The 22097-nt window shown below is 34.3% G+C and overlaps 1 protein-coding gene across 1 annotated transcript; it reads right to left on the bottom strand.

The window, feature by feature from the left end:
- Positions 1-10344: 10344 nt before the first annotated feature.
- Positions 10345-13107, bottom strand: LOC107886526 (alpha-L-fucosidase 3). The gene is made up of 5 exons (XM_016810519.2): positions 12656-13107; positions 11493-11702; positions 11239-11408; positions 10865-11135; positions 10345-10749 (listed from the first exon to the last, which is right to left on the bottom strand). Exons 1-5 carry the CDS (start codon positions 12906-12908, stop codon positions 10490-10492), a joined length of 1164 nt encoding a protein of 387 aa, XP_016666008.2. The 5' UTR covers positions 12909-13107; the 3' UTR covers positions 10345-10489.
- Between the last annotated feature and the right edge of the window lie 8990 nt (positions 13108-22097).

Raw genomic sequence — 22097 nt, 5'->3', positions numbered from 1 at the left:
ATCTTCGTTTGCGCAGTTGTCAACCTTGTAATTTAGTATTATTGGTAAGCCTTCGGTATGTGGTTTATTTTATTTTTGGTTTATGAAAAGTGATTAAATGGGATTTATACTATATTTGGAAAAGGTTGGAGATTGTCGGTCGATGTTGAAGTTGTGTGGAGGCGTTGTTACTCGATCGAAGGTAAGGTTCCTAAAGAGTTATCGTGTGACTGTCTTGTTATAGTTTTTTTTAAGCTTCGCTAGTAACACTGAAATTGGGATTAAATTATAACAATATTTAGGTTCTGGAGTGCTCAAAGTTTGGTTTAGCTTCAAACGAAACCAGGTGTGTACCCGAAACGTAGAAAACAGGATTCGGCATAAAGCTAAAAAAATGATTTTTTTGATGCCACACGGGCGTGTGGTCGCCCGTGTGGAATTCTGGGCTAGGCAGTGTGATCTTCACGGTTAAGGCCAATTTGGGCCGGGTGGGCAACACGGATGCGTTGGCCCACACGAGCAGGCCACATGGGCGTGTGGGCCCATTTTTCTAAAATATTTTGTCAGGTTGCACGGGTCGCCCTAGTTGACTGTAAACTTACTGTAGGGTCGGTAAGCTTTACTTAGACCCCTAATTATGTGATATGATTGTAGGGTATCTGTATTGAGCTGAATATATGTTCTGTTATTAGCATATTTGCATGTCATTTTTGGTATGTTGCATTGCATTCGGGTGGGTTGATGATATATTTGGAGGAAGTATCTAAAAGGCTTTTAAGCTTGTTATCTGGTAGCTCAGCTGCAACCTCCTGACTATGTGCCGCATCTTGGTACAGCACGGTGCGTAGGGATGGGTGGGTTGATTTAATCCCCACATGGCATGTAGGGCTGGACGGAGATGATGTGTAGAGGCTGGTGGGTAGGATTCTGATTTACTATATCTGCATTCTGTATCTGATATAGGCCAAGGCTCTAATATAATTGTAAAACTATATCCGATTGGGCAAAGGCCCAAACCGAATATGTAATGGGCTCAGGCTCAGACTCAGGCTCAGCCTATATTTGACTGTATTCTGATATGTTCTATATGCTTATTTTCTGTGGAGATTACACACTGAGTTTGAGAAAACTCACCCTTTCTGTTTAATCTGTACAGGTAATCCCCAGACTTGACGGATTGGTACGACGAAGGACTCGACGGTGGTCACACATAAATTTTAGACTGTTTTTCATAAATTTTTAGATTTTATTACTTATTTGGGGGTTTGATGTAAATTTTGGACTTGGACTGTTTGGTTTTAAGTTTGGGACTTTATACTATTCTTATGGGACTTTAAACTGCAACTCAACAAAATACGGGTTTTCTCTAAAAACTAAGGTTTTTGTAAATAAAAATGGTTTTTCCTAAAATAGTTGGTTACAAAAGCTTCCGTTTAAAAGACAAGTTTTGAGGCAAATCACCTAGAGCAGGTTCTTTCAAATTAAATAAAAGCTACTAAATTGGAATGGTTTTTAACTTGACAAGTTAGATTTCAAAAATCCACTCCATGTAACACCGTTAGATTTAGCCATAACGTCTAATCCGAGTTTGGGGTGTTACAACTAGAATATCAAATGAGTTTCTGGCTTAATAGATCAATTGTCAAATCGCTGGAATGAGGAATTAGTCAGCATCATTTGTGAGGAAGATGTGGAAAGAATATTATGTATACCTCTCCTAGTTGATCAACATGAAGACAGGTTGGTATGGTGCGGAGAAGCCTCAAGAAACTATTCGGTTAGTGGTTACAAAATCTTATTACAAAATGACAACAGATATTTACAAATTCGCCAAAATAATGACAAACTGGAGTACAAAAAATTATGGCTACTAGATCTACCCTCTAAAATCAAAACTATGGTATGGAAGTCTATACACAACTATGTAATGAATATATTCAACCTATATCAACGGAGGTTAGTAAGCTCGACTGATTGTCCAAAATGTCAAGGCCATACGGAGAGTGTGGAGCATGTCTTTAGGGACTGCCTTGCAGTATCAAAAGTTTGGTCAAAACTACAGATTGAGTGGCCACAAGAGCAAAATTATACGCAGTGCAATGAATGGAATAGTTTCTTTTTAATAGCTATTCGAACCAGAAATGCAGAACAATTGCATGTAATATATAGGCATTATGGACAACAAGACATAAATTATTTCATGAGAGAAAACAAAAAACTGGAGAGGAGATAAAATGCTTTATTAAAAATTATTTACTAGAATTAGAAGGAATCAAGAATAAGCCACTTGTTCGAAGAATAAAGATTGAACGGTGGAGACCACGGGAGCCCATGCATGTCAAGATAAACTTTGATGCTGCATATCAACAACAAAACAAGAAATAGTGGTTTAGGATGAAGAAGGTCAGGTTTTAAAAGCTAAAATATATAAAACAAATACATATCAAATTAGACTTGCTCATGAGCTAGGCCACCCAGCCTGACCCGAAGGTTTGTGCAAAAATATAGGCCCAAAAAATGGGCTTGGGCAAAAAAATAAGGCCTGTTTTAGAAAAGGGTTAGGCCTCGGGTAAGACATTTTTGGCCCAATCTCGGTCCAACCCTAATTCACTAAATAGCAAAAAAAATACTATTTTGTGTTATTTTAATGATATTTTCTTGTTGTTTTCTACCTATTTTGCTACCCTTTCACTATTATGTTGGTATTATTTTGTTGTTATTGTTTGGATATTATATAGCACTTGTTTTATTGTTAATTTTGTTATTATTTTAGAAACATTTTCTTATTAAGTTGCATCTATTTTAGTATTATTTAAGTATACATATTTTTTAAAATTCATTTTCAATTTGTTCGGAAATATTTATTTTAATATTTTTAGTATTTTTGATGTTATATATATTTAAAAATTATGTAAAAAATAATATAATATAAAGAAATTTAATATGGGCTGGCCAGGTCAGGCCTGGGTTTTAGTATTTTTATTTGGGCCGGGCTTGGGCAAATTTTTAGGCCCATTTTAGTGCCAGACCAAGCCTAAGCCTAGCAAATGGGCCTAAGCTTCTGCTTGGGTCCGGCTCGACCCATGATCACATATATACCAAATGTATTTGCAGCAGAAGCCTTGGCTTGTGTACAAGAAATCCAATTTGGAGCCGAATCTGGTTATTTAGGAGTCAACATCGAGGGTGATGCCCTATCAATATTAAGAAAATTGCAGGAAGACTTAGACAATAGATAAAAAATCAAAGCCTATATTCTTAATGTTAAGCGCCTAAAGAGAAACTTTATTAACTGTAAATTCAAATATGCTTCAAGAATAGGGAATAATATGGCACCTACCTTTGCGAAAGAGGGATTAAGGGTAAGAGACGATACTTATCTGAATAACGGACTTTCTGGGGCGGTGTTAGCTGCTGTGGCAGAGGGATTGTCGAGGATTGCTACGCAATAGGTAAGAGACTTCAGTGAAAAGGAAGAACAGTATGCGGGGATCGAATGAGATAGTACATCTGGAGCAAAGTCCAGAAACAACAAAGTGAGTGGGTCAGAGAGGTAGATGCTGAAGAAGAACGGTTTGGGAAAATGGAATGGAAATGGTAAGAACTAGGTAAAGGCATTTTAGTATGGGCAGATTGGTAAACGAAACCGAATTAGGGAAGAGAACTTGGCCATGGCTGGGATGCCCTGAGAAACAAAGTTCTAGAAAGGTCGGTCAGAGGATGGGAAATGATGAGGAGAGTGACCGACAAGTTTTGATGGCTAGTTATGAAGGAAAAATGTAGGATTAAGTTTAAAATAAGGACTTTTAGGCTGATAGGGCTGTAATGGGCTAAAATTGCCCGGCCCAAGACCCATAAACAATAAACAAAAAAGAGACCAAAATAGTCCAATTTTTATGCCCAAAAATACAAAAAAATAGAAACCCAAACCACTACCCAAACCTTAAACCCATCAGACCTAAACCTAAAACAAACCCCAACCCCAACCTTTTCTTGTGCCGTTCTAGCAGGCCACACGCCTCTCCCGCGCATCGGACACCATCACCCCGCAACGTGCGCCGCCCCATCACGTCACGTCGGAGTCGTGCTCTATCACGCACCTGTAAACAAGCAAGAAACAGTTGTAAAAAAGGCTATAAAAGCCTTCGAAAACATTTGTAAAAGGGGGATCGATTTTTTTTTACAAAAAATATACAAGAGAAATAGAATACGAAATATAATACAAGATACACACAAAAATCAGTAGAAAAGCGACCAAGAATATTTCTAAGGTGATTATTTACTGCAATTTTGTTCTATTTTTCCTTTTTTCTCTTTTTCCATTTAGATCCACAACACATACGAAGGATCAGAGAGAGGAGAAGAGGCTTACCGTGCGTTGTGCTCGCACCGTTGGAATACCTTGTTTCTGTAATAGCCTAAATTTTTAGTGGTGTCGGAACAGTGATTCGAGATCACTAAATCCGACAAATGAGTAGAAAATATTAATAATTTAGTGAATATAAGTTAAATGTGAAGTTAGGAAAATTTTTTGAAATAGCGAATAGTGTACTAGAAATAAATATTTAAAAAAATTAGAATCGGAAACGAGGTATCGAGAGTTTAAAATTTTTTAAACGAACCATAAGTATTTTTATAAATATTTATAGAGTGTTAATAAGTTAGTATTAAAGTTTCGTCAAGAAATTTTAAAGCCCCGATAGTTAATTGAATAAAAAAGACTAAATTGTAACAAATGTAAAATTATGGAAATGATTAAATAGCTTAAATGATATAAGAAAGAGGGTTTAAAAGGCAAATAGACCCAAGGTATATTTGGGCTGGACGGCAAGGGGCATGAAATCGGCAGGAAAATTTATGAATTAAGGGCAAAATTAGAATATTGCAAAATTTACTTAATAAAGCTAGGACTAAAGTGGAATTATCTAGATTTCTCTTTATTTTTCTACATTATCATCAGCAAAAACACCATAAAAGGGTTTTCTTAAGCTGGTTTTTCATATTTTTACTGCAAGTTCAATTCTTGATTATTTCTTGAAATTTTTGTGTTTTTATGACTTTTACAACTAGGTCCACTTGTTGAATTCATTAGTTTTTGATTCTATGAAAGAAATTGGAAGTTGCTATGAATATGTGCTGGAAGTATATGATGATTTAGTATGGAATTAGAGTTTTAAATTGTTTATATGCTGATTTTATTGAAAGAATTAAATAGAAAGTGAATGTTTGGGACCTAATGGTGAAAGAGTTTGAAGTTAAGGTTTTATGTGGAAATTATGAATTTTAATAGTTGTTAAATAACTTATAATGTCTAGGTAAGTATTAATTAAGAAAAATCAGCTCAATTGAGAGGTTAATTGAGTAGGGACGAAATTTTTATTTATTAAAAGCTTAGGGGAAAAATGGTAATAAACAGCTTGCACTAAAACAATTTTGGACAGCAGCAGTAGACTAACTTTGAAAAATCACCATAAATTGTATAAATCGAATTAGAAGATGAAAAAAATATGAAATTAAAGCTTATTGAGTCTAGTTTCTTATAGAAGAAATGGTGTAAGCAATATATTTTTAAATCATGAGATATAATGAATTTTGTGAGACAAGTTCAGAATGAATTAGGGTTCCCCTGTTCTGACTTTGAAAAATCATAAACAATTGAATAAAAATAATTATGGGATTAAATTTATATGTATAGAATCCTTAATGAGTATATTTTTAAGAGAAACAAATTCAAACATATATGAATTTGTACGAGGAGATAATTAATTTTTAGTGAAGAAAGGTCGGAACTGTCAGACAGCAGAATAGGGGTGAATTTAAAGAATAAACTGTACTTATTGACTAAACCAAAAATTCTTAAAATTTTATGATAAGAAGATATGTGAGTCTAGTTTCAGGGAAAATTAGAGGATCCTAATTTGGAGTTCTGTAGCTCAAGATAAAAATAATTTAGTGACTATGACATGGACAGACAACATTGAATAAACATAGATAAATAGTGGAATTGCAGATAATGTTACTTATAAGCGGGTTATAAACATTAAGGATGTGAAATAGAATGAATGTGAAGTCAATACTGATAAGTGAAAAATTTTATATTATAGATCAAGAAATCGAGGATAAACGAGGAAAAGAGAAAATTCCGGAATAGTTCCAGAAATCTCTACAACTACTGCAAATTGTTCCGGGTAAGTTCGTACGGTTAAATTATTAAATTTCAATATTATTTTATGAATGGTGATTAATATTTATGTATATTAATTGTTGAAAATAAGTAAATTGCGTACAAAATTTATGAAATTGAACTGAGTATTTCAGAGGAACGGAACGCAGGAAATGAGTACGATCTTTCAGTGAAAAAGATGAATTGACGGTAAATCACCCAAGTAAACCGAGATTCAAGATTTGTTGCGAATTCTCGTGTTTTCTTTCTGTTGAGCTCTTACGAGCTTCCGTTAACTCATATGAGTTTCAATTAACCCTTTTGGGGTTTCAGATTAGCTCTGGTGAGCTTCAGTTAGCCTTCGAGCTTCCATTTAGCACTTATGTGCTTCAGTTAGCCTTCGGGCTTTCGTTTAGCACTTATGTGCTTCAGTTAGACTTCGGGCTTCAGATCACAATGTACTCAAATTCGTAAGTCGTTCCTTAAATAGACAAGTTGGTAAGTCGTAATTGTAACGTGTGGAAAAAGAAATGTAAGTAATGTTATCATTATTTTTTAGTTCAATTAAGTAAATTGTTTTTCAAAATGAGATTATGACTTACAGGATGAAAGTAACTTACTTGAAATGTCCATATGATTTGAATTTTGGAAACTAATATTTGGTAAGGTTTATGGTTTAAGCCGACGAACTTACTAAGCTATAGTCAGCTTACTTGTAATGTTTATTGCTCTTTGTAGATTAATGGGAGGGTCAGAGGATCGGATCATCACATTCAAGTCACACTATCTCGACTTTCCGGTAGATTTTGTTATAAATACTTTAAATGGTTTATATGGCATGTATAGGAGCTTATATGACTATGTTTTGTATCAACTCATGAATATATTAGTTAAGTTAATATAAGTTGATATATGATATGAATGGAAATTAATTAAGATGTTTAAATACTACTTGAAAGTATTAATGGATATAATGTTAGATAAAATAAGGATTAGTGATATTGTTATGAAACGAATGTGATTTGGATGAAGATTGTATTTGTTGAGTTGTTGTTGTGTTGAATTGGTTGCAAATTTGAAACTGCAAGAAAGGTCAGATGTTTCTAAAGGGGTTATATTGAATTTTTTTAAAAATAATAATAACAATAATTATTATATTACGAAAAATTTCCGGAGTACTTGAATAAGTCCCTATTCATTTATAATACGTGATTTAGGCCTCGAGGGTTCATAAAAGAGACTTAATGGTTTAATTTTAATATATTTGTTGTTTATTCATGAATTGTTTGTAAATTAACCAATATGTTCGGTAACGCCTCGTAACCCTATTCCGGTTACAAAGGGGGGTTGAAGGCCTAGACACTAGCCTTTCGGCTAGGAAACAAGGAGAGTGAGGGAATGGAGAAAATAATAAGAATCTTTTAGGGTTTTCTAAAAGCTTCTTAAATGTTTTAAAATATATATATAAAATAAAGGTTTTTTTCTTAAATTTTGAAATAGCCATATTTTGGGGGGAGGGAGAAGAAAGAAGCCCGTGTGGTGACCCAATTAATAGGCTGGGTCCGCGCATTTTTATCTTAAATGGGTAATTTCATGCCTAGTCCTTCCCATTTGCGCTAGTTTTTAATTTGGCCCTATTTGAATCCTATTTCTTTTTTAAAATTACCCCTGGATGTTGCGCATAAACTCATTTTAATCCATGCCTAAACGCTGCGTTTTGTGGGCTTGGGATATTTTCCCCATCGGTCCTTCCCTTTTGCATGCGCGCCTACTTTGGTCCCAGTTCATGATTTGTTATTTCTTGGCATTTTATGACTTGTTCCCCATGTTTCGTTTTGATTATGATTAAATCCCAAGCCTTTTATAACTCCAATTATTTTCACTTTTTTTTTGTTGTGCTTATTAAACATTTTATTACTTATCGCATTACTTCCATTATTATTATTTTGTTTTTGTTTACTATTTCACGTTTTTACATGCTTTTCAACATTGGATTGCTAATATATTATCATTATTAATATTATTCTTGCTATCATATATTATTGCTATTATCGTTACTATTAGATATTGTTATTATCATTACTATTTTCGTTATTATTTTTATTACTATTTCTGTTACTATTATTTTTACTATTATTTTACTATCATTTTTTTATATGCTAAAGTGTTTCTTTAATATTACTATTGTTTTTCGTTATTCTTATTGTTTTAAAAAACCTTTCATATGATGTGGTCTTAAAATTATGTATGATATTTAATTAGGTCACCTTTATGTATTATTACATACACAAAATTTATATTAGCTTTATCTACATACATTATAAATCTCAGGTTGTTTCATATTTGTATTCTCTTAAAAATTTACTTATATACCATCTGTTTCTTTTAAAAACTCTATTTTACCAGATTTTTAAGCACTCTCATCAATTAGTATTTTCTATATTTTATTTTTATTTTCATTCATTTTATAACCGCTCGCGTTTTAAAAAAAAACCCTCTCAACATAAGGAAATATTTCGTGTTTGGAAGTTTGAGAGATCGTACCCAATCGTGCTGGGTTTCGATTTTTTTTCATTCAACTAAAATATGGAATACCCTTGTGAAATTTCGTCCACGTTTTCTTAAATTAAAACGAGGCAATATTTTGTGTTTGGGAGTTTGAGAGATCGTGCCCAATCGTGCTGGGTTTCGATTTTTCATTCGACAAAAGTACATAATATCCTTTTGAAATTTCATCTATGTTTTCTTAAATTAAAATGAGGCAATATTCTGTATTTGGAAAATCGATAAATCGTGCCCAATCGTGCTAGGTTTCGATTTATCGTTTGGCCAAATAGCCAAATATCCTTTTTAAATTTCAAATGCATGGGTTTCGGAAATTATGAGATGATCTTATATTGAGGGTTTGAAATGTTGTATCCAATCGTGCTGGATATGATATTTTATTCCTTCTGAACGAGAGAATCTCGACTTTCAACCTAAACGTTTTTAAAGGAATCGCATTTTAAAATCTTTTTCAAATTTTCAACATTAGGACGTTAATTGATCAGTACGGTACCAATTTTGGGCGTTGCGAGGGTGCTGATCCTTCCTCGCGCGTAATCGACTCCCGAATTCGTTTTTTAGTTTTTCGTAGACCAAAAAAACGTTGTTTTAATGAACCAAAATGCTTTATTAAAATAATCGATCACAGGGTGACCTGATCACACCTGAACAAAAAAGATTGGTGGAGACAAGTCGATCCCTGTTTTTCAAAATAAAAATGGTTTCGACAAGGGCCTTGGGCAGTTTTGTTTTAGGGATTTTTGGTTAGGAAGGTGTTTAATTTGGGCTTTATGAGTTTTGTTATTGATTTATGTTTTGGTGCTATCTTTTTAATATTAAGCAATCCAACATTTTTCTTGAAAAAAATATTACTTATTTGTAAAATTAAATTGGAATATATAAATTTTATTTTAAATATTAGAATAAAACAATTACAAATTTAAATATATAATCTATATATTTGAAATAAATTTTAATAGGAGAATAATTTTATATTTAATATAAATATTACATAAAATACTTTAAATTATAGATAAGGGTTAAAAATGTCATTTAACCTCAAAAGCACTTTTCCCAACCACAAAAATCAGAAAAAATTTGTTTTTGCATTTGGGTTCAAAAATATTTTTAACTTCAAAATTTGTATATTTAGCATCACTTATAGCTCTAAATGTGCTTTTGAGGTTAAAAGTACTTTTCAAAAGTAATACTACCGAATTGAAATTTGATTATAAACCTTTGCTTGTTGTGTTGGTAACATAATCAAACCTTGAACGGACAAACAATTCCATCCTTTTGTAGTTAGGGCACTCAACTCTCTCTCTCTTTATATTATTGAAATTAGGCTATCCATCATTAATTATGGTGACTAATTCCTTAAGTAAAAATAAAAATAAAAATAGTACACTTTAATATGGGATTAGGTATTTATAATTTTAATAGAAAAATACATTTAAAAGAAGTGGAACATTATTTGGTAAAATATAAGCTTAATCTATAAAGTTTCATGCCATTAGGAAATGAATTTTAAAAGGTAGTCGATATTTAATTTAGTAAAAATAATTAAGGAAAAATTTACTTTAATAATTAAGTTAATCATTTAATGCCATAAAGAAATAAACAAAAAAAACTAATTAAATTTTAATTGAAAGATCAAATTATACCAAGCTTATCATTTTATAATCCATAATCAAACTAAAGAGATCCCAACTTAAGAATGACATAGAACTTGCTTAATCCATAAAAAAAGGAACAAAAATAGACAACTAAAAATCTAAAAAGACTTGCGTTCCCCTTCCTAGCTTAATTCCTATAGCAAGCCATGTTTAATGCCGTTGGAGGGTCTGAAAGTGAACCATTAACAATACGTTCAAATATGTACTTATTAGCAGCTTCAGTGAAATGAACCCCGTCCCAGTTTACGTAAGTCCAAGGATCTTTGCAAGGAGCTCCCACCAACACTTCTTTCCCATGTTTGTTAACCTTTGCTCCACACCCCAAGTTCTTGTTATAATTGTACTTCCCACCATGGCCACAGCATGTTCTAAGAGGGTGCTTGAACCCTGAAATTTTTTCATATCAATCCAATCCAATTGTCAAATCCAGAACCTTCTATGAATACTTCAACCCTGTATTTGTTATGAAGTTTTTAGTTGTTTCATAAAGGGACTCACTCACCATGCTTGCTACCTTGGCTAATTAGGGAGTATTTCACTGAGTAGACATCAACGTAAGTGATTGCAGCATGGGGCAAATTTTTGCGTAACTGTTCCACAATCTTTTTCAATCCACGGTTGAAAAACTGAGCAACTTCATTGAATGGAGAGGCGCATCCATAGTCATCAATTTGACCTGCTAAGACCGGGATACGCTCCATTACATATGGTAAACACCCAACAGGACCTGTATTGTGTATCCAAAAGTATCTCCCTCCTTGGTTATATATATACTGCACAATTTCAGGTTTCAAAGTAATAATCAATGCTAAGTTATATTCAAACATTTGATTCAACGATTAGTGATTAATCGAATATTAGGTTAGCTTTACTGGCCTGAATTATTGTCTGGAACTGATTAAGCACATCGGGAACATAGGCTTTAACTTCATCAGTAGACATGTTTGAGAAGTAACCAGCAGTGAGATCATTTTGGCCGATGTCAAAGGTGTATAAGGCATTTGAGAAGTGTTCTTTCTTTGGCATTAAGATTTCAAAAACCCCACCTGCACAACAGGAGAAATTGGGTGTGTGTTTTCTTGCAGAAATTGAGAAATAAGTTAAATGAAATGTAGTACTTAAAAGATGACCTCTTTTACGTACAACTTGTGTCCTTGCATGGAAATCATTGAACTCGTAAAATTGAACGTTCAAGGAGATAGGGCTGAAACCGCTTTGTTGCAGAGTTGTGTTTTGAGGTCTAATGGTGGATCCAGCAGTGGCAAAGTTAGCTCCATGGCTAAAGTTAGTCCCCACAGAGTCAAGAAATGCACTTAGGTATGGCAACCCAAGGCTCTCGGCTGAAAAAGGAATTAAGATCAAAACCCCTTAGGTGTTTTCTTGGTTTGATATTTTCAAGTTTTATCTGTTATCAATCATAATCAAAGAGAAAAAGGCAATATTCTTCACGGATTACAATAATTGAAATCGAAACAGGACAACAAAGACCCATGCTCCCAAACCCACTTCTTTTTATCTGCTTGTATTTGATAAGATCCAATTTGCGCGTGCTACACCTTTTTATGGAGATAGGAGTCTGAGAAATGGGACCAGGGAGGGACATCTCAGACAGGGACATTAATGGTTGTTTTAGACGGTAAAACTAGTTTACTTTCGCTAAGCATCGGTGGATGCCAATAATTTTATGATGAACTATATACTAATAGAATCATTCTCTCACTCAATTGGATCATTAATATTCCCGGATTAGATCTGTGGGTATCAATTTCTTTTTAGTAAAAAAAGAAGCTAATTATAACTGGTCATGACTAAATTAGTAATAGTCACCGATGTTTTTTTTAAGAGACCCTGAACAATTTGATTAGGAGAATACTCATAAATTTTCAGACTAATAGGATTATTCTTGTTTAACTTTATCAAAAAATTTGTAATCGCTTATCGTGAGTATCAATTTAAAAATCATTAGATAAAGATTTTTGGTAACAAACATCAGTAATTAATTCCTCTGAAGAAAGGACAATTATGAGGAATAATCACAGATAATGCTGACTAATATGATCGATGAATGATAAAGTAAAATATATGCAGCTAAAACAATCTTTGATATCGTGGTTTCATGATTTAACCCAAATATATTGAAAAATGACCCCAGAAAACTTAAAACAAGTTCAGGGTAATATCAAACAATCTTCAACGTTTAGACTGCAGTCATGCAATTTCTGATAGATTTTGACATTTTTGTGTTATGGGGAAAGTATCAGAATTTAGTAAGGTGGGGGTGTAAAAAGAGTACCTATGAAGTCGATCAAAAGGCGACCATCGGTGTAGCGGCCAGCGGGGCCGCCAAAATAAGAGAACCCATTGGGAGGAGGAGCTTGGCCAAATGCTGCTGACAAGCCTCCAGTGTCGGAGTTTGAGTCACCAAAGTTGAATATTGCATGGAATCGACATGGCTTTCTGGCGAGCACCAACGACACTGGTGCAAGGTTAGTTAAGGAGATAGCAAAGATCGTGATAACAAAAATGGAAGATAGACCAAAGGCCATGGAGGAGGGAGAAAGTAAGAGTTATCCAAAACTGCTGTAAGGGAGAGTTTAAGAATGCAAGTCAGGAGAAACTCAGTGAAGAGTTGATGTCTACTTATAAAAGTTTAACAGCTTGGGATCAACTATGATTTTGTTACATTTGTTACGATTTTCCTTTCTTCACCAAATATTTTACTGATTTCATAATCTCTTAAAATTTGACTTACATGTATAATTTTTTTATACAGACTTATATGGATAACTAATCTTTAAATTATATAACCTTTTCCAATTTTTCACTTACACTAGTAACTTTTTTTTTTATCAACATAGTACGAATTAATAAGAACATCACAGGTGTTGCATTCGTATTTGTTAAGAAATGGCTTAAAATTGGTAGTGGATTGTTGTTGTTGGTAGTGGGTTGTTGGTGGTAGTGGATTAGTGGATGGTTGTTGGTGTCCATTTTCAACCACAAATCTTTGCCAAAGTTTTGGACAATTATGTCCTTGAACTCTCTTATAAATAGAGAGGTTCATTAGCCATATTGATCATCCCAAACCAAGAGAGAGCAAAGCTTGTTCTTTGAAAGCTAGGATTTTAGCTTTCGGGTTTTCTATAGGGGTTGAGAGTTGTGAGGTTCTCGGGTTGTGTCTTGAGTGTAAAACACTTGTAATCTTCATCTTGTTATAATGAAATTTCTTTTCGCCTCTGCCCGTGGACGTAGGCATTAAAGCCGAACCACGTAAATCCTTGTGTTCACTTTATTTTTCGTTCCGGTCAATTTACTTGTAGTCATATCGGAGTTCTCGAATCGATCCTTTACGCAACAAATTGGTACCAGAGCGTAGTTGAAGGAGTGATAATATTTTCTGAATTGCCCTGTGACTGCAGCTTTGTCTGATCTTTCACATCAGGAAGAAAATATTATCATTCATTCAAAGGTTCCAAATTATGGCTACAAGTGTTTCATCGACTAAGTATGATGTCGAGAAATTTACCGGGAAAAATAGTTTCAGTTTATGGCGCATCAAGATGCGGGCAGTGCTGGTTCAACAAGGATTGCTAAAAGCATTGTCTGGTAAAGATAAATTACCAAGCACGCTTTCGGAAGAGCAAAAGGATGACATGCTAGAAAGAGCACATAGTGCTATTCTGCTATGTCTAGGAGATGAAGTGCTACGAGAAGTAGCGGATGAGAAAACCGCGTCCGGTTTGTGGCTCCGGTTAGAGAGCAAGTACATGACGAAGTCATTGACGAACCGGCTCTACCTCAAGCAAAGACTCTATGCCCTGAAGATGGAGGAAGGTACACCTGTTTCCCAGCACCTGGATAAATTCAATTCCATTATCATGGATTTGAATAATATCGATAACAAAATCGATGATGAGGACCAAGCAATAATTGTTTTGTGTTCTTTGCCTCCCTCGTATGAGAATTTTGTTGATACAATGATGTACGGTCGTGATGACCTGACTCTAGAGGAGGTGAAAAATGCCTTAAGTTCCAGTGAGTTGAGGAAGAAAATCACTGGTAAGGTGGTCGAAAACAATGAAGGCGAAGGCTTGGTTGCTCGAGGAAGATCCAAGGCAAAGGGTGGAAGTTCAAGTAAAAGCCATCCTAGATCGCAGTCCAAGAAGAGAATACAGTGCTACTACTGTAAGAAGTACGGGCACATGAAGGTAGATTGTCCGAAAAGGAAGGAGAAATCAGAATCACAGGAGCAACAAAATGATCGTGCGAATGTAGCTGATGCAGATTCTTCAAGTGATGCCGAGATCGTTCTTGCAGTATCCGACTCTTACGCTGGTGGGAGATGGATTCTTGATACGGGAGCTACATTTCATATAAGTACTTCGAAAGATGCATTCTCAACATACGAGAAGCATTCTGGTTCAGTACTAATGGGAAATGACCATGCATGTCAAGTCATGGGGATTGGCACAGTTCGTATAAAGATGTTTGACGGTATTGTTAGAACTCTAACTGATGTTCGGCACATTCCAGAAATGAAGAAAAATTTGATCTCTTTGAGTACGTTGGACAAGAAAGGCTTTCGGTACTCTGCTGAAGGTGGAGTTCTCAAGGTATTCTCGGGTGCTTTGACTGTGATACGTGGTAATTTGGAGCGGGGCCTTTACTTCCTCGATGGTTCCTCGGTTACAGGTGTTGCGGGAGTGTCATCATCAGATGATCTAGATTCTGACACCACGAAGTTATGGCATATGCGGCTCGGGCATATGAGCGAGAGAGGCTTATCGGTGCTAAGCAAACGAGGATTATTGTCTGGGCAGTGTACAGGAAAGTTGAATTTCTGTGAGCACTGCGTCTTCGGTAAGCAGACTCGGGTAAAGTTCAGCACTGGGATTCACAAGACAAAAGGCACAGTGGATTACTTCCATTCTGACCTTTGGGGGCCTTCTCCGACAATTTCTAAAGGTGGTTACAGATATCTGCTTACCTTTATCGATGATTACTCGAGAAAGGTTTGGGTGTATTTTCTGAAGAGCAAGTATGAGGTTCTCATCAACTTCAAGCAATTTAAAGCTTTGATCGAAAATCAAACAGGAAAGAAGATCAAGCGATTCCGGACGGATAATGGCTTGGAGTTTTGCTCAGGTGAATTCAATGAGTTCTGCAAAAATGAAGGAATAGTGAGACACCGCACTGTTCGTCGAACACCACAACAAAATGGAGTTGCAGAACGCATGAATAGAACTCTCTTGGAGCGAGCTCGTTGCATGCGATCAAATGCTGGGCTCGGTGAAGAATTTTGGGCTGAAGCTGTTAATACTGCTTGTTATTTGGTTAACAGATCTCCGTCAACAGCTATTGAGCTGAAGACTCCTGAGGAAGTATGGTCTGGTTCTCCTGCTGATTACTCTGGTTTAAGAGTGTTTGGCTGCCCTGCGTATGCTCATGTAAATGAGGGAAAACTCAAACCGAGGGCGAAGAAATGCATATTTCTTGGATACGGCCAAGGGGTGAAAGGATACAGGTTGTGGTGTCCTGATCCGGTTTCGTCCAAGTTCATCATCAGCAGAGATGTGACTTTTGATGAGTCATCCATGCTTCGATCCACCACAAATTCCCGGGAAAAGGAGGAGTCAGATAGAATGGGAGATCACGGTGTTGAGAAGCAGGTGGAGTGTCAGGTGGACGCTCCAATTCCTACGGAAGGTACTTCAGTCCAGGATGATCAAGTTGAGGTGCAAGATTCCGATGAAGATGAGTCACCTCAAGAAAAACCATATAGCATTGCCACTGGAAGAACGAAGAGACAAATCAAACCAAATCCGCGTTACGCTAATCTGGTGTCTTTCGCGCTCAGTGTGGCGGAGTCCATTGGTATAGAACCTTCCAGTTATAATGAGGCTGTCACGTGTGATGAGTCGGCACAGTGGGCAATTGCTATGAGTGAGGAGATAGAATCTCTTCACAAGAACCATACTTGGGAGTTGGTTAAGCCGCCAAGTAACCAGAAGATAGTTGGTTGCAAATGGGTCTTCAAGAAAAAGGAAGGCATCCTAGGGGTTGAAGCAACTAGATTCAAGGCACGATTGGTTGCTAAACGCTTCACTCAGAAAGAGGGGATTGACTACAATGAAGTTTTCTCCCCAGTCGTAAAGCATTCTTCCATTCGTGTATTACTTGCCATGGTGGCCAAGTCTGATCTAGAACTTGAGCAGCTTGACGTAAAAACGGCGTTCTTGCATGGTGAGCTCGAGGAAACAATCTACATGCGTCAACCAGAGGGTTTTACAGTTCCTGGTAAAGAAGACCATGTCTGTCTATTTAAGAAGTCTTTATATGGATTGAAACAATCCCCAAGGCAGTGGTACAAGCGGTTTGATAGCTTCATGATTCAGCATGGTTACACAAGATGTGACTATGATGCTTGTGTCTATCATCGGAAGCTCTCAGATGGTTCGCACATTTATTTGTTGCTGTATGTTGATGACATGTTAATTGCTTCCAAAAACATGTCGGAAATCAACAAGTTAAAGTCGCAGTTGAGTGGTGAGTTCGAGATGAAGGATCTGGGTGCTGCCAAGAAAATTTTGGGCATGGATATTCACAGAGATCGCAAGGCGGGCAAGCTTCGTGTGTCGCAGAAGAACTACATTGAAAAGGTTCTTCAACGCTTCGGCATGGATAAAGCGAAAACTGTGAGTACTCCGTTGGCACCACATTTCAAACTCTCTGCAGAGTTGTCACCACAATCTGATGAAGAAAAGCAGCAAATGTCTCACATTCCATACTCGAGTGCAGTTGGAAGCGTGATGTATGCAATGGTTTGCACTCGTCCAGACATTTCACATGCAGTTAGTGTGGTCAGCAGATACATGAGTTGTCCTGGCAAGGAACACTGGCAGGCCGTGAAATGGATTCTCAGGTACTTGAGAGGTTCTGCAGATTTATGCTTGGTATATGATCAGAGTGACTGCACTAGCAGTGTCACGGGCTATGTGGACTCTGATTATGCTGGAGATCTGGACAAAAGAAGATCTCTGACGGGTTATGTTTTCACTTATTCTGGAGGAGCCATTAGTTGGAAAGCTGTGTTACAGTCTACCGTAGCCTTATCTACGACTGAGGCGGAATATATGGCGTTAGCAGAAGCAGTGAAAGAAGCATTGTGGATGAAAGGTCTAGTAAGCAGTTTGGGTTTACAACAGGATTTCACTGTTGTATTTTGCGATAGCCAGAGTGCCATACATCTGACTAAAAATCAGATGTTTCATGAACGGACCAAACACATTGATGTCAGATATCATTTTGTTCGGGAACATGTTACGCAAGGTGACATTGTTATCAGCAAGGTTGCTACCGAGAAGAATCCTGCAGATATGTTAACTAAGGTGATCCCTGCATATAAGTTCAAGCATTGCTTGGACTTGATAGGTATTCGGGATTGATTAGCGCCAGAGAGGCGTTTGGAAGAGGTGATCCAGTTCGAGGAATTCACTATGATGTTCAGCTTGGTAAATTTCAAGCCAAGGTGGAGATTTGTTAAGAAATGGCTTAAAATTGGTAGTGGATTGTTGTTGTTGGTAGTGGGTTGTTGGTGGTAGTGGATTAGTGGATGGTTGTTGGTGTCCATTTTCAACCACAAATCTTTGCCAAAGTTTTGGACAATTATGTCCTTGAACTCTCTTATAAATAGAGAGGTTCATTAGCCATATTGATCATCCCAAACCAAGAGAGAGCAAAGCTTGTTCTTTGAAAGCTAGGATTTTAGCTTTCGGGTTTTCTATAGGGGTTGAGAGTTGTGAGGTTCTCGGGTTGTGTCTTGAGTGTAAAACACTTGTAATCTTCATCTTGTTATAGTGAAATTTCTTTTCGCCTCTGCCCGTGGACGTAGGCATTAAAGCCGAACCACGTAAATCCTTGTGTTCACTTTATTTTTCGTTCCGGTCAATTTACTTGTAGTCATATCGGAGTTCTCGAATCGATCCTTTACGCAACAGTATTCAACATTGTCTTCTTTCCGAATAAAATTAAACATAATTTATAGCTTAAATACTACTTTTAATAAAAAAATAAAAATACCCGGATAAAAAATAACAATATTTCTACTATCAATGTTATATAAATCAAATCTTTCCATTATTGAAAATGTTAATTTAGCCATTAAATGACACATCAAATCTTATGTAACAAGATTTTTAAAAAAAATTTGAAAAAAAAAATATTACCACATGATTTTTAAAATTAAAAACTAAAAAAAAAGTTTTAAAAGAAGAGTGAATGATAATTTTGAAAAAAGGTTTGAAAATTTCAAAATCAAAATTGTTACTTATCTATTTTTATAATATTAATTTTTTCTTATATGTTATTTTTAAAAGTTTTAATAAAAGAAATACTTTATTGATAATTTGAAAATATAAATAGAATTTTTTAAAGGTTAAAATGAATTTAGAACAAAATTCATAATTTAAAGAAATTTAAGTAACTTATTCCGCCATACATTAATTTGCCTTATTTGATGGCAATAAATTTATCAGCCCTTAGCAGTAATTTTATTGAAGGCATTTATGATAAACAGTTCTTAAAAGGGAAATAATGGTTGAAACAATACAAGAAAAACTGTCTTTTAAGTTAAGGTTGATGATTTATGGGTTTCTCCTCATCGATAGTTTCTATAGAGATGTTAAATATGAACACCGGACCAAAGGTTGTGAAACAGGGCCGAAACTCGGGTCGCTGATATGCCGAAGAAATGGAATATTTTTCATTTAAATTTTTAAAATTTTAAATTAATAAAAGTAAAATTACATTTTAGCCCTTCTTAAGAATATAAAAATTTAATTTAATCTTTTAATAATTATAAAGATATAAGTTATTAAAATGATAAATTACATTTGTAAAAAAATTTCGTCCTTGATTGTGAATATATATAAATATGAAAAATGTAATGTTTAATGTCTACTTATTTTATTATTTTGATCTTATTCTTTTATGGAGCATACTATTTTCAACTTTTAGTTTAATCAAACTAAATTTTTTTTTATGAAGAATTGATTAAACAATTAAAATTTTAACAATATTGATGTGATAACATGCATAGTACTCTACATATACTTAATTGTTGATATGTATATTTTTTTTTATGAATTTTTAAATTTTTTTAAAAAATATAAATATTTTTATTTTATTTTTTGGGGATAAGTATATGTTACCTAATTTAACAAATAATTTGGAAAGTAATTTGGATTCTTTAACAATTCAGTAATTTGGAAAGAAATTAAAAATTAAAGAACAAAATAATTAAAAAAGAATTAAAGTAAAGTTGAAAAATTATATATTTACAGTCGGAATGTTTGTAAATTGTAACAATATAAAACAATAAATAGAAAATAAATATTAAAAAGCAGCAAAGATGTTACCTAATTTAACAAATAATTTACATTTGCAAGACATGTGTGCAAAGTTAAATCCAGAGGCACAAACATGAATTATCTCTAACACTTAAAGCTTTTCTATTTGAAACTAAAGGGTTGATGATAAACTTGTAAATGCACTAATATTATGTTCTCAATGTGCTCTCTAATTTGTATAACAACAAAAGATAATGCTTTGTCAAGGAAAGTATAAAATTAGTAGATTTTGCACACCATATTATCTAGTTTCCTATTTTTATTGTCAAAAATCCTAACTCATACACCAGATTGCTTAATATCATTTAGAATCTTATTTGTATTATTAATATAATATTATGTTAATTATTTTTGCACTAACAACATCTCTATGTTTTCGTCGATAGCTTAACTAATCAAATCATCATTTTTCAATTAAATCATTTAAAAATTTAAAAAATAAAAAATATTCTAGAAAACTTATAAACACAAATAAATAGCTTTATTTATTTTTATTTTGGATTTCATTTTATGTTGGGTTTTATCAATTTGTACTTGATTTTAAGAGTTTGGGCAAATTTAATAGCATTTTAAAGCTGATTTAATACCCTATCTCACAAATTGATTTGACTATCAATTGTATCTAATTCCAACAACAATGCAATATCCAACTATCATGTCCTTAGTTTTTTGTGAAATATAAGTTTCACAAATCAACAAATCACTTTTTGTTTATATTACGATTAGAATACTAGTCTTGCAAAATGATTCGCGGCTAGATTTGATTATAGGTCAAGTTGGATTCGAGTTGGGTCTATTTAAAATTTTAGGCTCGAGTTTAACTTAAAAATGAATTTAAAATTTTGTTCAAGTCCGACTCAAATAAAATATACTAAATCTAAGCTCAGCCCATTAGTATTAAATTTTTTATATAAAAACAAAATTTAAAAAATATAATACATAAAATACACTAAAAATACATTAAAAATTATTATACTTAAATAACACTAAAATAGTTGCAACACAAGCAAATGTCTCTAAAATAGTATAAAAATAATAATAAAACAAGAGTTGTACAGTATCCAAATAATAACAACACAATAGTAGAATATAATAACAAAACTACAGCAAAACAAACATCAAAATGGCAACAAACAACAACAAAACAACAGTGAAAATTTTAGGCAAATTCAGGTTGGACCGGGTCCAAGCCAAAAAATCTTACTTAATACCCGGCCTGTTTAAAAAATGGATCTTTTTTGTCCAAGCCCATTTGTTGTATTTATATTTTTGTCCAAACCCCTTGATCCATGATCAAGTCTACACGCGACAATGACATCAAACTAATAGAAAACGTATAGTCTTTAATTTTACCACACCAAAACTTGTTAATTTTTGCTCAGATACTATCATTGAAAAAGATTTTATTAGAACCCAAAATCTCATTCAATTATAGTCTTATTTAGAAATTTAATAGGCTATATTTTTTCAAACAATTCCATTTTTTTTAATTTTAAGATTGAATTTTTTTATATAAAATACTTTTTATAGATGATTGAACATATTATCTTATTTTATAAAGTAATTATGTTACTTGGATCGCTCGTTACTAAAGACTTTCAGTTTTCTAACTAACAAACAAAACACAGATGATAGATGTAAGTAAGAGATGTAAGTAATAATAGTATAAGTTCTTCAATTCAAACATTCCAATACTAGTATGATAGTATAACATTGTTGTAATGGGCCAAAATTGCCCGGACCCATCAGAAAACAAAATAAAAAATAAAAACAATAATAGTCCATTATTTTACAAGGCCCAAACTAAAAACTTAGCCCAAAAAATAGCCCAAAACCTAAAACAACAAAGAAAACCCTAATGCCCCAAGGCGCCGCAGCCTCCATGTGCGCCCTCGGCGCACACATTGCCTAAGGGTCGGCTTCCCTAGCGCTGCTTGTACCAAAATGGCCACCTGCTTTCTTCGTTGACCGAGCAAACCTGCAAAAAAGAGAAGACAGAGCAGAAAGAAAAGCAGAAACAGAGCTAATATACAGTAACAGGATTGAAACGAAACAATAGATAGCAAATAATGACAAAAACTTTTTGTAATCGGCTATAAAGCCATGAAAAATCATATTGTAAACACACAGAGAATATTAATCTAAAAACAAGACTGTTTTAAAAGGTGATTTCTTATTTCTTTTATTTTCACAAAGCATAAAATATAAATACATAAATAATAAAAAACTTACTAGTCGGTTCATATTCTATCACCGTCGGAGACTACTGCCGGCACCTGGGTACCTCGAAACCCATTAGGGTTTTGATAAGGACCCAAAAAGGGGTTG

Source organism: Gossypium hirsutum, chromosome A03 (genome assembly GCF_007990345.1).
Source record: "Gossypium hirsutum isolate 1008001.06 chromosome A03, Gossypium_hirsutum_v2.1, whole genome shotgun sequence".
NCBI lineage: Eukaryota > Viridiplantae > Streptophyta > Magnoliopsida > Malvales > Malvaceae > Gossypium > Gossypium hirsutum.
Note: the sequence above shows the minus strand (reverse complement) of the source record. Positions and strands in the feature narration are given on the sequence as shown.

Coding starts and splice junctions, on each gene's coding strand:
- LOC107886526 (XM_016810519.2), bottom strand. CDS start 12,908: ATGGCCTTTGGTCTATCTTCCATTTTTGTTATCACGATCTTTGCTATC. Junction 11,703..12,655: donor CCTTTTGATCGACTTCATAG/GTACTCTTTTTA, acceptor TTCCTTTTTCAG/CCGAGAGCCTTGGGTTGCCA. Junction 10,750..10,864: donor TAGCCAAGGTAGCAAGCATG/GTGAGTGAGTCC, acceptor AAAAAATTTCAG/GGTTCAAGCACCCTCTTAGA.